Genomic DNA, 12,405 nt, shown 5'->3' with positions numbered 1-12,405 from the left:
AATCTAAACAAAAATACAAAGAAGAAAGATGTTTTTTGTTTTTAAAGATTTATTTATTTATTTTGCATACAGTGTTCTGCCTGCATACCAGAAGAGGGTGCCAGATCTTATTACAGAGGGTTGTGAGTCACCATGTGGTTGCTGAAAATTGAACTCAGGACCTCTGGAAAAACAGTCAGTGCTCTTAACTGCTGAGCTATCTCTCCAGTCTGGGAGAAACATTTGTAAGAAATTAAAAGCTTTAATGTATTTGTTATATCTTATCTAAAAAAAGTTGGTTTAAAAAAAAAACAGAGCTATACACTGTATGTTACTTACAAAAATCTTTATTAGAAAGAAGAAACCATACCTCCTTGAAGAATCTATTTAAGACTGATAGTCCAAACTCTGTTTGCTCCTCTTCAATGGTAACTTCATATTCTGCCTGATTGAAGAGATTAGAAAAAAGAAAGGTTAGTGATGTTACTTACTAACAGTATTTCATAATGCTTTAAATTATCTGATCTATGAATTGACATGGCACCCTTAGAACCAGAGAACAGTTCTATGGGTTAAATTTAAATAGTCCTCCAAGAATGTAAGGACAATGCCGGGGTAAAAAAGTCAGGGAGAGCTGGGTGTAGTGGTGCACACCTTTAGTCCCAGCACTCAGGAGGCAGGCTGATCTAGGTGAGTTCAAGGCCAGCCTGGTCTACAGAATGAGTTCCAGGACAGCCAGGGCTACACAGAGAAACCCTGCTTCAAACCCCACCCCACACCTCCAAAAAACTCTAAAACACTTGTCTCAGAAAAGTCAGTGAGGGTGGGTTAATCTTCATTGTTTATTTGACTGGATTTAAACCCACCATAGGAACATATTCCTAGATATTTTCATGAAGGTGTTTCTAGAAAGGATAAATTGAGCAGGAAAGATCTACCCTAAATGTGGACAGTGTACTATCCCATAAGCTGGAGTTCCAGCTTATAAAAAAAAGAGAAAACAAAGCTAAGGAGATGGTTAGCAGTTAAGTACACTTAATGTTCTTGCTGAGGACTCAGGTTCAGTTCTTAAAACCTGCATGGTGGCTCACAATAACCTGTAACTCCAATTCCAAAGGATCCAACACCACCTTCTGGCCACAAGGGGCATCAGACATACACTGGGCACACTTCCACACAAACATGCATGCAGGTTCTCACACATAAAATATTTTTAAAGGAGAAAGCAAGATGAAGGGCAGCATTCATCTCTTGATTCTTTTTATATATAAAAATATTCATTAGGAGCCAGGAAGGTTATACATGCCCATCCATAGGCTCAGCAATCATGAGTTGGAGGTAGGACTGCTATAGTTCAAGCCAGGCCAAGATACACTGTGAGAGCCCTGACCTACAAAGTGAGGTCCAGACCAGCGTGGGTTACAAAGTGAGACTCTATCTCAAAAAGAGAGGGAAGGAAGCCAGGCAGTGGTGGTGCACACCTTTAATCCCAGTACTAGGGAGGCAGAGCCAGGTGGATCTTTATGAGTTCGAGGCCAGCCTCGTCTACAAAGCGAGATCCAGGAAAGGTGCAATGCTACACAGAGAAACCCTGTGTTTGGTCGAAAAAGAGAGAGAGAGAGAGAGAGAGAGAGAGAGAGAGAGAGAGAAGGAGAGAAGGAGGAAAATATAACATCAAGACAATTATCAACTCTACCAAGTCTAGGTTTTAATATTCAAAAGCACAAAATCAGGCAGTGCAACCCTGAGATGAATCACTCACCACTGCATCCAAGAATTCAATGCATCTCTTTAGATCTGGTTTTGTATCACAGAATTGTCTGAAAAGAAGTCTTCCTATTGGCTGCTTGTCACAAAGGCTGCTAAAATCCTTTTCTGAGTAAAGGGGAGAAACAAGCATAGTAGTTATTACCTACTAGGTTCTATTCTGAATCTACTTTCTGTTTTCACTTAAATAATGGAAGTCAAAAATAGTATTTCTATGATAATTTCTAAACTGTTTACTAATTTAAACTGAGTTATCACACATTTAAAAGACACAAGCAGGGATGGGAGACATCTGAGTTCGCAAAGTGCTTACTGCACAAGCATGGGATCCTGTGTTCATATATGAAGCACCCACATAAAAAGCTGGGCATGGTGGGGTGTTCCTGTATTCCCAGGGCTGAAGAGGTGAAGAATGGCAGATTCCAGGGGCTCACTAGCCAGACAATCTAGCTGAATTGTCAAGCTCCAGGTTCAGTGAGAGACTCTGTCTCAAAAAATAAGGTGGAAAATTATCAAGGAAGATACCTTCCTGGGATTAAAGGCATATGTCTTTCCCAAGAAAGACATGAGATCTCCAGTGCTGGGATTAAAGGTGTGTGCCACCATGCCTGGCTCTATTTCCAGTACAGCCTTAGACTCACAGAGATCAGGTTGGATCTCTGCCTCTGGAATGCTAGGATTAAAGGCATGTGCTACCACTGCCTAACCTTTATGTTTAATATAGTAGCTGTTCTGTTCTCTGACCCCCAGATAAGTTTATTGGGGTACATAATATATAAACCACACATTACTTTGTATGCTAACTAAAAACAAAAGAAGAGGGGGAATGAGGATGGGAAAAGGGAAGGGAAGGGAGTGAAATGGGGGGGGAGGAAAGGGAACTGGAAGGAAAGGGGACTGGAAGGGGAGGAGGTAGGCCAGTTGCTCTCCTAGCAGTAGCTACTACGATGGTTGGTTTTTGTCAATTCAAATCTTCCTAGACATATCTTGGAAGAAGGGATTTTTTTCTTCAGATTTACTTTATGTGTATGAATATCTGAAAGTCAGAAGAAGGCACTGGATCCCCTGAATTAGACTTACAGATGGTTGTGAGCCAGTGTGGGTGCTAGGAACTGAACCCAGGTCCTCTGTAAGAACAACCAGCACGCATTACTACTGAGCCATCTCTCCAGTCCCAGGAAGAGAGAAGTGTAATTGAAAAATGTCTTTGTAAAATAGGAAGTCTATAGGCCATTTTCTTGACTAATGATTGATATGGGTAGGCCCAGCTCGTTATGGGTGGTTCTACCTGGCCAGGTGGTCCTGGGGTGTATATGAAAGCAAATTGAGCAAACCATAGGAAGCAAGTTAGTAAACAGCTTTCCTCCACGGCCTTTGCTTCAGTTTTTACCTCCAGGTTCCCACCCTGAGTTCCTGCCCTGATTTCTATTGATTATGGAGTGTGACCTAAGAGTTGTAAACTTAAATAAATCCTTTCCTCCCCAAGTTGCTTTTGACCATGGTATTTTCACAATGGCTAACGAAGACCGTGGCTCTCAAGTTGAAATAGACAAACATTTGGTTTCCCAAAAGTGACTCTAAAGCTGGAGAATTACAGTAAGGTGAGCAAACCATAACAAACCCTTCATTAAAGAGTTTATTAATACAAGTGATTCTGGGAGTCTAAGTCGTTCATTTTAGATCACTGGGTTTAAATATGGAAATGTCTAGGCAAGGGAGCTAGGGACTGAGTTCAGTAGACAGACTGCTTAGATAGCATGCACTTGGGTTTCATCCCTAACATCATATATACCATGTATGGCAGCACATGCCCATAATCTTAGCACTTGAGAGGTAAAAACAAAATCAGAAGTTCAAGGTCAGCCTGGCCTATATAAATGCATGTCTCAAAAATATATCTAAATAAATAAAACAGTGAATTGTACACACTTATTTATTTTTACAAGACATCATTGACCAGTGATTTAATTCTCCAAGATTAAAAAGTCAGTTCAAAGGAGGACTCTGATCCCACCTACAGGAGAAGAACTCAAAGATGGCCAAATGTCCAAGCCCAAATGAACTGGCAGGTAGTCCCTAAACAAGAAGTTCATTGCTGAGATACAGGCTACCACTTCCTCTTCACTCTCCTTATTTTCCTGATACCGTCTGTAGTTGGTATTAACAAAGAGGATAAAATCATCTTTAGAACCACTCTTCTGACAATTATAGCTCAGTCTGAATTCTGGTTGTTTCTCAGCTACTTCAGAGAAGACCTAAGGTCAGAGTCCCTCTGCTGTGCAGAAAACAGGAGGTCTCACCCTTTAGTTTCCCTCCTCAATGAGTCAACAATGAGGAAGGCTTCTCTTTAAATGTTCCTGAAGTATTTGGAGGGCACTGTCTCTACCTCCTGCAGACTGTATTCTGAGGTCAGAGCACTTTCACCATTTCACATTTCACCGAGGAGGAAGACACCATGTGTTTCCCCCTAGGACCTTAACACATGTTTCCTTTACCATGTTTCCTCTTGGTAACATAACACATGCTGGGCCCTATGTAGGAGAGTAAGAATGCAGAGATTGTCACCTTCTCCTCCTGAATTATTTGGACAGCAGTATCAGAAGCCAGGAATGGTTTGAAAATGAGCAGCCTTAGACCTTCAACTTCAAGACCATGAAGCAGATTTAAAAAAAAAAAAAAAAAAAAGGCAGAAATGGACTTGGCTGTGGTCACAGTGGCTACTTGGATCCAATCAATCCATTTGTAGCACTCACATTGTGTGGTTCACAATAGCCTGCAACTTCAGCTTTAGGAGACCTAACACCTTCTTTTGGCCACCACAGGCACTACACTCATATGTACAAAGCCATACACAGCCACAGCTTAACACTTTTTTTAATTTGTTTTTTATTTAGGTGTATGGGTGCTTTGCCTGCATATATGTCTGTGCACATGTGCACAGGGCCTGAGGAGGCTAGAAGAGGGTGTCTGGATCTGGAGCTGCAGACAATTATGTGCAGCCAGGTGGATGTTGAGAACCAAACCTGGGTACTCTGCAAGAGCAGCAAGTACTCTTAACCACTATGCCAACTCTGTAGCCTCAATATATACTAATTTTTATTAATAAAAAAGTCAGCAATCATCTTACTTAACTTCACTCTAGAAAACCCAAAATCTCTCCTACATACAAAAGACTAAAGAAGTTATATGAAAAACGTATCAGAAAAGTTTTAAAGCAAATATAGACTGAAAAACTAATAACATCTAAGTACTGATGTAATGTCAGATACCCTGCAGACATAGGAAGGCACTACTTACTCACCGATGGAGTATCTCAGCTCAGTGCACATGCTGACTGGGGGCAACTTCAGCATCTCCCTCCATTTTTTACTGCGGCCTTTCTTCTTACTAAATCCTGCTAAAGAAGATAAAGATTTAGATTTCAAATTGTGTTGTTTTTGTTTTTGAGACAAGGTCTCACTAAGTAGTCCAGATAGGTCTTGAATTCTGGATCCTTCTGCATTAACTTCCTTCATGCTGAGGTTACACAGCTATATTATCATACCTAGACCCAAAAAAATTCTTTTTTATTTCTTTATTAAAATATCATTAATTGGGCTGGAGAGATGGCTCAGTGGTTAAGAGCACCGACTGCTCTGCCAGAGGTCCTGAGTTCAACTCCCCACAACCACATGGTGGCTCACAACCATCTGTAATGAGATCTGGTGCTCTCTTCTGGCCTGCAGGGACACATGCAGGCAGAATACTGTATACATAATAAATAAAAAATATATATATCATTAATCAATATGGTAGTCACAAAAGAAAAGATTTTTTTCATGTATTGTAAATACTATTGTCTTTAATATCGCTATTTGAGTAGATACATAAAATGAATAAAGTTTATAATAATTTGTCTCAACTAGGTATCAGCTTAATTAAGTATAAAATTTCTCAATTTCCATTTCTAAAATTTGTAAACTAGATCCAACATGACACACTGTACAGTGCTACTCATCAACATTGGTTCAGAAGATATTTCTATTTATTTTTAAACAAATATTTACTAAGCACTTACCACGTGTCAAACACCTTAAAAGCACTGAGAAAGTAATGGTCAATTAAAAACAAAGAATCAGTGACGAGAGAAAGGGTTCAGTATGTAAAGATGCATACTCCTCTTGTAGAGGACCTAAGTTTCATTTCCAGCACCCACGTTTGGTAGCTCACAACTGCCTATAACCCCAAATCTAAGAGATCCAATATCCTCTTCTGGCTTCTACAGACACTATACTACACACACACACACACACACACACACACACACACACACACACACGGGTGGGGGGGGCACCCACACTGGGCAGGTAGAGACAGAGACAGAGACATACACGCAGCGTTTTTTTTTTTTTTTTTTTTTAAATCTCTTTAAGAAAAAAAAGTGGGGGCTGGAGAGATGGCTCAGTGGTTAAGAGCACTGACTGCTCTTCCAGAGGTCCTGAGTTCAATTCCCAGCAACCACATGGTGGCTCACAACCACCTGTAATGAGATCTGGTGCCCTTTTCTGGCCTGAATGGACACATGCAGACAGAGCACTGTATACATAATAAATAAATAAATCTTTAAAAAAAAAAAGAAAAAAGAAAAAAAAAGTATAGTCTGGTGTGGAAGTAGAATTCAGAGATAAGAGTACATACATGCATAGAGGCCTATGTTCCATCCCCAACAACAAAAACAAAGTCCCTCCTGTATATTTTTTTTAATTTTTAGAATTATTTTATTTGCGTCAGTGTTTTGCCTGAATTTTTATGTGTGCACCATGTGAATGCCTGGCATACATCGAGGTCAGAAGAGGAGGTCAGATCCTCTAGAACCAGAATTATAGAAGGTTATAAGCCACCATGTGGGCACTAGGAACCAAATCTAGGTTGTCTCTAAAAGAAATGCTCTTAACCACTGAGCCATCTCTCTAGTGCCCCCCCATATCCTAAGTAAGGGAGAAAAGATTAATTAGCCATACAATAATAAATTATTAGAAAAAATTAGTAATATTGGTCAACAGTATGAAACAAAATCAAAGTTAAAAAGGTGGAAGGTGCTATTGTGACTAGGTAGCATTGAAGGAGACCTCCCTGCAAGGATCTCATGAGGACACACTTGAAGAACATGGGGCAAGAGCCCCTAGAAGACTGGAGAAGAGGGCTGTGCTGGCTAGTTATGTCAACTTGTCACAAACTATAGTCATGTGAGAGAAGGGAACTTCTCATTAAGAAAATGCCTCCAAAAAACCCCCCAAAACAAAAAACCAACACCCCCCCCAAAAAAAGAAAATGCCTCCATAAGATCAAACTGTAGGCAAGCCTATAGGGCATTTTTTACTTAGTAATTGATAGACAGAGCCCAACCCATTATGAGTGGGGCCACCCCTGGGCAGGGGTCCTGGGATCTGTAAGAAAGCAGGCTGAGCCAGCCATGAGGAGCAAAACAGTAAGCAGCACCCCTCCACAGCCTCTGCATCAGCTCCAACCTCCAGTTTCTGACTTCCCTCAGTGATGGATCATAACCTGGAAGTATAAGCTGAAATAACCCCTCTCCTCCCCACGTTGCTTTGGTCATTGTCTCAGTTAGGGTTTCTACTGCTGTGAAGAGACACCATGACCATGGGAACTTTTTTTTTTTTTTTTTTTAAGCTAAGGATCGAACCCAGGGCTTTGTGCTTGCTAAGCAAGCGCTCTACGATTGAGCTAAATCCCCAACCCCCATGGCAACTTTTATAAGGGAAAAATATTTAATTGGGGCTGGCTTAAAGTTTCAGAGGTTTGGTCCATTATCATCATGGTGAGACATGGTGACACACAGGTAGACATGGTGCTAGAGAAGGAGCTGAGAGTTATACATCTTGATCTGCAGGCAGCAGGAGACTGTGTACTACACTGGGTGTAGCTTGAGCACATATAAAACCTTGAAGCTCACCTCCACAGTGACACACTTCCTCCAACAAGGCCACACCTACTCCAACAACAGTGTCTCTCCCGATGGGCTAAGCATTCAACAAATGAATCTATGGGGGGCATACCTATTCAAACCACCACAGACATGGTGTTTCATCACAGCAATAGTAACCCTAACTAGAAGAGAAGCTGGAACCAGGATAGTGTGGTATTGCTGTGACAGACCTGACCATGTTGTTTTGGGGAGAATTATGGGAGGAACTTTGGGACTTTAGGCTAGAAAACCATTGAGTGTTAAGAGTTCAATGAGCTGTTCTGTAGGAGTTTGGAAGTTAAGAATGTTGAGAGCAGTGCAGACAATGGAGGCCTGGCTTGTGAAGTTTTAAAGGGAAACTACTGAAGCAGACTCTACCAGACCATTTGTATAAAGAATCTGGTGTCTGGTCAGCTGGACTGAAGAACTGCTGTAAGTAACAAGAGACTATAACCACTAAAGTAAAACCTTTATTTTGCTGGGACAATGGATGTGTGTCAGCTGGGGCTGAAGAATCAGCTATGATTAAGAGACCAGCATCATCAAGGTGAAATCTTCTAGGAATGTTTCCTCAGGGTCAGCATACAGAATCCATGTTCCAGAAGAGGCCAGGGTTACACCTCGTGCTGGCAGGCTAACTTGGTAGTGTAAGAGTCACCCAGGTGGTATTGGTTTTGAAGGCATGAAGGGGTCATGGAGAGCAACTGAGGCTTGGCACTGTGTGGCAGGGCTGGGATCCCTGAAGTGAGCCCAGGAGAGGCAACTGGTGCAGTCCAGTTGCAGCAAGAAACCCAGCCGTTTTGGAGATGCCACTACCATGGGATGACCGCCAAGATCACCAGCAGTGGTGGAGTAGAGCCAGCCAGAGCTTCCAAGACAAGCATAGCAGAGCCAGAGACTTACCCAAGCCCTTCATAGGAGCCCAGAAAAAATCATGAATGGATCCTAGACATAAGACATTGAGTTATTTACACAGTTTGAATTTGGTTTTGCTTTGATTTGTTATGACAGTGCCATGGTTCTTCCCTCTTGAAGTAAGAAAGTATTTAAGGGTTTTTTGTTTTGTTTTATGCAAGCCCACAGTTAAGAGACATTATATTTTAAAAGGCTTTGGATTTTTAAGAGTCTGCATATTTTAAGTGTCTGAATTTTTAAAGGGTGTGAGACTTCTTAAGTTTGTAAAATGTTACACTGTGATATCTTTATTAATGTGTGTTCATGGGGATGAACAAAAAAGGAAGGATTGTGACTTAACAGTGATCTGTTTGTGTATCAAACTAACAAGGAGTCAGTTGTGCTAGCTAATTTTATGTCAACTTGACACAAACTATAATCATCTGAGAAGAGGAAACCTCAATTAAGAAAATGCCTCTATAAGATTAACCTGTACTGGGCTGGAGAGATGGCTCAGAGGTTAAGAGCACTGGCTGTTCTTCCAGAGGTCCTGAGTTCAATTCCCAGCAACCACACGGTGGCTCACAACCATCTGTAATGAGATCTGGCGCCCTCTTCTGTATACTAAATAAATAAATCTTAAAAAAAAAAAAAAAATTAACCTGTAGGCAAGCATTTAGGGCAGTGGTTCTCAACTTTAGGGATTGAACAACTGGTTCACAGGGATCGCCTAAGACCATTAAAAAACACAGATATTTACATTACAATTCGTAACAGTATCAAAATTACAGTTTTGAGGTGGCAACAAAAATAACTTTATGGTTGGGGGTCACCACAACATGAGGAACTATGTTAAAGGGTCACAGAATTAGGAAGGTTAAGAACTTCTGCTGTAGGGCATTTTAATTGACTGATGGAGAAGAGCCCAGCCCATTGAGGGTGAGTCCATCCCTGGGCTGGTGGTCCTGGGTGCTATAAGAAAGAAGGCTAAGCAAGCCTTGAGGAGTCAATAAGCAGCACCCCTCCATGGCCTCTGCACCAGTTCTCACCTCCAGGTTCCTGCCCTGTTTGAGTTCCTGCCCTAACTTCTCTCAGTGATGGACTGTTACCTGGAAGTATAAGCTGAAATAAACCCTTTCCTCCCTAAGTTGCTTGGGTCATGGTGTTTCATCACAGCAATAATAACCCTAACTAGGACAAGGGCACTCATGATGAAACCAGAATGGGGCAAAGAGTTTAACTGCAATGTTTTTTGTTTATTGTTTTTTTTTTTTTTAAGATCTGTTATAACTAAATCTTTGCTTAAGTCGGAGAAATTAAATCTTTAATCTCAAACATTCTGAAAGATAAAATTTCACTGACTTTCATCCAACAGTGTCATGTAGCTTACGTGACAACTAAGACTCAGAAAACTGGGAGGAAAGCCACATCTCCTTGAAGTCTGGTGGGCTCTGTCTTCAATGCAGTGGTCTATAACACTGTGAGCTACACCAAAAGGTTGGGCCAAGCTCAGGAGAGAAAGCTCTGCTACAACAGGGCAGGCAGGTAAAGGCCCAAGGGCTCTTCCAGTCATCTTGTGTTCCTCATATACTCTATTGCAAACCACAACACTAGAAGCTCTGAATTCCACAGCCCACTGCCCACTGTTCCATTGGAAGCTCTGCCTCATCGTGCCCTCCTCCCTCTCCAAACCCAGCCCCTCAGAAAGCCTGCCAAGTCGCAGCTCCCCCATGGATCTGCACAGAATACTCATGGTACTGCTTCAGCAGCAGCCACAACCCTAATGTGAGAAGGTCACACCACAAAAGACTAGATCCATCACCCAGCTTAGACAGCATTGGTCCGACCTTCACAGGTATGCCCAAAGAGCATAAGGTGACCACTAAGTCCAAGTCCACTGCTGGTCTTGGTGTTCATGCTAAGGTAGGTGAGATCTCTGAGATCTCAGGCCCCTGGCTCCCAGAAAGATTGATGCTAGGGAGTTTAAATGAGCTTACTTATCTAGATAGATGTCAGACCCATGAACAGGACTCAGTATTCCTTGCCTCCCCTTTTAGAGTATGGTTTTCCTACATCTGTGGAAAATTCCCAGATCCATTTCCTGGATACCTGAACAAACAAGTTTAGGTGGTAGGCTTTGCTTTTCTGTCTCCCATTCCCATCTCTCTACGGTGCTAGGGATTTAATCAGAGCTTAATTACTCAAATGTTCTACCAGTATATCTTCTGATATATCCAGCTTCAACTTTGCTATTGGTGTTTTGTTTTGTTTTGATTTCTATTCCCACCACCCCAAGGTAGGTTCAGTTAGTCTTCAACTCTGGTTGAATGAATGGTTAAAGAGAATCGACTCCTGGAAGTTGTCTTTTGACTCTGTGTGTGTGTGTGTGTGTGTGTGTGTGTGTGTGTGTGTGTGTTTACACACACAGGATTTACAGCTATTCTCCTATTTCCTTGTGACACTACATCAAGTATGTATGAGGGTGCTTGGGATATGAACCCTGGTTCTCATGTTTGTGCAGCAAGAACCTTACCTACAGAACCATTCATCGCCCAAGGTCCCACCTTGTTTTTTGATATGGCACCTGTTCCTAGGACTTGTGTAGCTTTCGAGACTGTCCTGGAACTCGCTCTGTAGACCAGGCTGGCCTCGAACTCACAGAGATCTGCCTGCCTCTGCCTCCCAAGTGCTGGAATTTAAGGCGTGGACCCACCCGGCACATTGAAGCTTCTTAATAGTATTTTATACAGCTACTTCCCAGGCACTTTTGCCTGGGTAATCCAGAAACCCTAGGGATTTAGTATACATTTCACACCTTTACACACTCTGTCTTTCAAATGAGCAGCGCTGAGATGGGATGGAACTCAGCATGTTAGACAAGCGCTATGGACTCAAAACACAACAAAGCTTAGACCAGACTGACCACTTGCTGACACCGGCCAAGCAGCATGCACGAACCCAGGACTGGTTCCAGTAGGATCAAAGCTTCCTTAGAGAGGGCAGTGTGAAGGTCCCACCGACAGCAGGATTCTCTGAAAGACTGGAGCGGCTAGGAGGCTCTACCTTCGGGGAGACCGAGTGCCCGGGTGCACCTACCTTGACGAGCCTTCAGCAGCAGAGTGTTGGCCACGAGGTTCTCGAGTTCCATGGCCCGTAGTCTGCGCCGCAGGCGCCGCGGAGGCGGGAGTCGAATCTTTCCGGGTGTAGGCAACGGAGGCGGGGAAGGCTGGCGGGGAGACCCTACATCCACAGGTGCAGCCTCCTCGCATACCTCCGGCGGGACACAGGGCTTCTGGATGCTGGCCCGCCGCGACCGCTTTCGCCGCCGTCTCTTCTTCGGCTTCTTCTTGCGTCGCCACCACTGCCACCAGGGGCGCCGCCGCCGCCTCCGCCGCCGCCGCCGCCGTCGCCGTCGCTGTCGGTGCGAATGCTGGCCCGGGGAAGGCTCGCCACGGGCTCCAGCTATGTTGTCAGGGCGAGAGGCCTCCGCTATCGGTGCCGGCGCGCGGTCGCTCGAATTCCTCCTAGCATCATAGCCCAAGTCCACGGCGCTTAACTCTCGCCTCTGCGCCCGGTCCCGGCGCGGCACTGAGCCTCCGCTGCGCCCCACCCCACGGGGGAGCCCACTGACCGGAGAGCCGTCTCCGGCGGCGACGGCTACCGAAGCCGCCGCCGCCGCCGCCGGGGCCGCCAGATAATTTGCACAGCAGCCTGGCCCCGGCTAACGGTTTTCCTCCAGAGGGAGCCCGAGAGCTCCCCTCGGGCCGGTGCCGGAGGAGACTGTGGCAGCTCACGGGACA

General features: G+C 43.7%; 1 protein-coding gene across 5 annotated transcripts in view; it reads right to left on the bottom strand.

The window, feature by feature from the left end:
* The window catches only part of Grk4 (G protein-coupled receptor kinase 4), a 107,857-nt gene extending 95,467 nt beyond the window's left edge, over positions 1 to 12,390 (bottom strand). For 3 of the 5 annotated variants that reach the window (XM_036201267.1, XM_036201265.1, XM_036201269.1), the window contains exons 1-4: positions 11,702 to 12,390; positions 5,048 to 5,143; positions 1,742 to 1,854; positions 350 to 424 (exon numbers count right to left, since the gene is read on the bottom strand). In XM_036201267.1, the coding sequence (XP_036057160.1) occupies positions 350 to 424; positions 1,742 to 1,854; positions 5,048 to 5,143; positions 11,702 to 11,753 (336 nt within the window). In that variant the 5' untranslated portion in view covers positions 11,754 to 12,390. The remainder of the gene's footprint in view (positions 1 to 349; positions 425 to 1,741; positions 1,855 to 5,047; positions 5,144 to 11,701) is intronic. The other 2 variants (XM_036201268.1, XM_036201266.1) reach the window with 1 other exon arrangement.
* Between the last annotated feature and the right edge of the window lie 15 nt (positions 12,391 to 12,405).

The sequence above is a fragment of the Onychomys torridus genome, chromosome 10 (genome assembly GCF_903995425.1).
Source record: "Onychomys torridus chromosome 10, mOncTor1.1, whole genome shotgun sequence".
Classification (NCBI taxonomy): Eukaryota; Metazoa; Chordata; class Mammalia; order Rodentia; family Cricetidae; genus Onychomys; species Onychomys torridus.
Note: the sequence above shows the minus strand (reverse complement) of the source record. Positions and strands in the feature narration are given on the sequence as shown.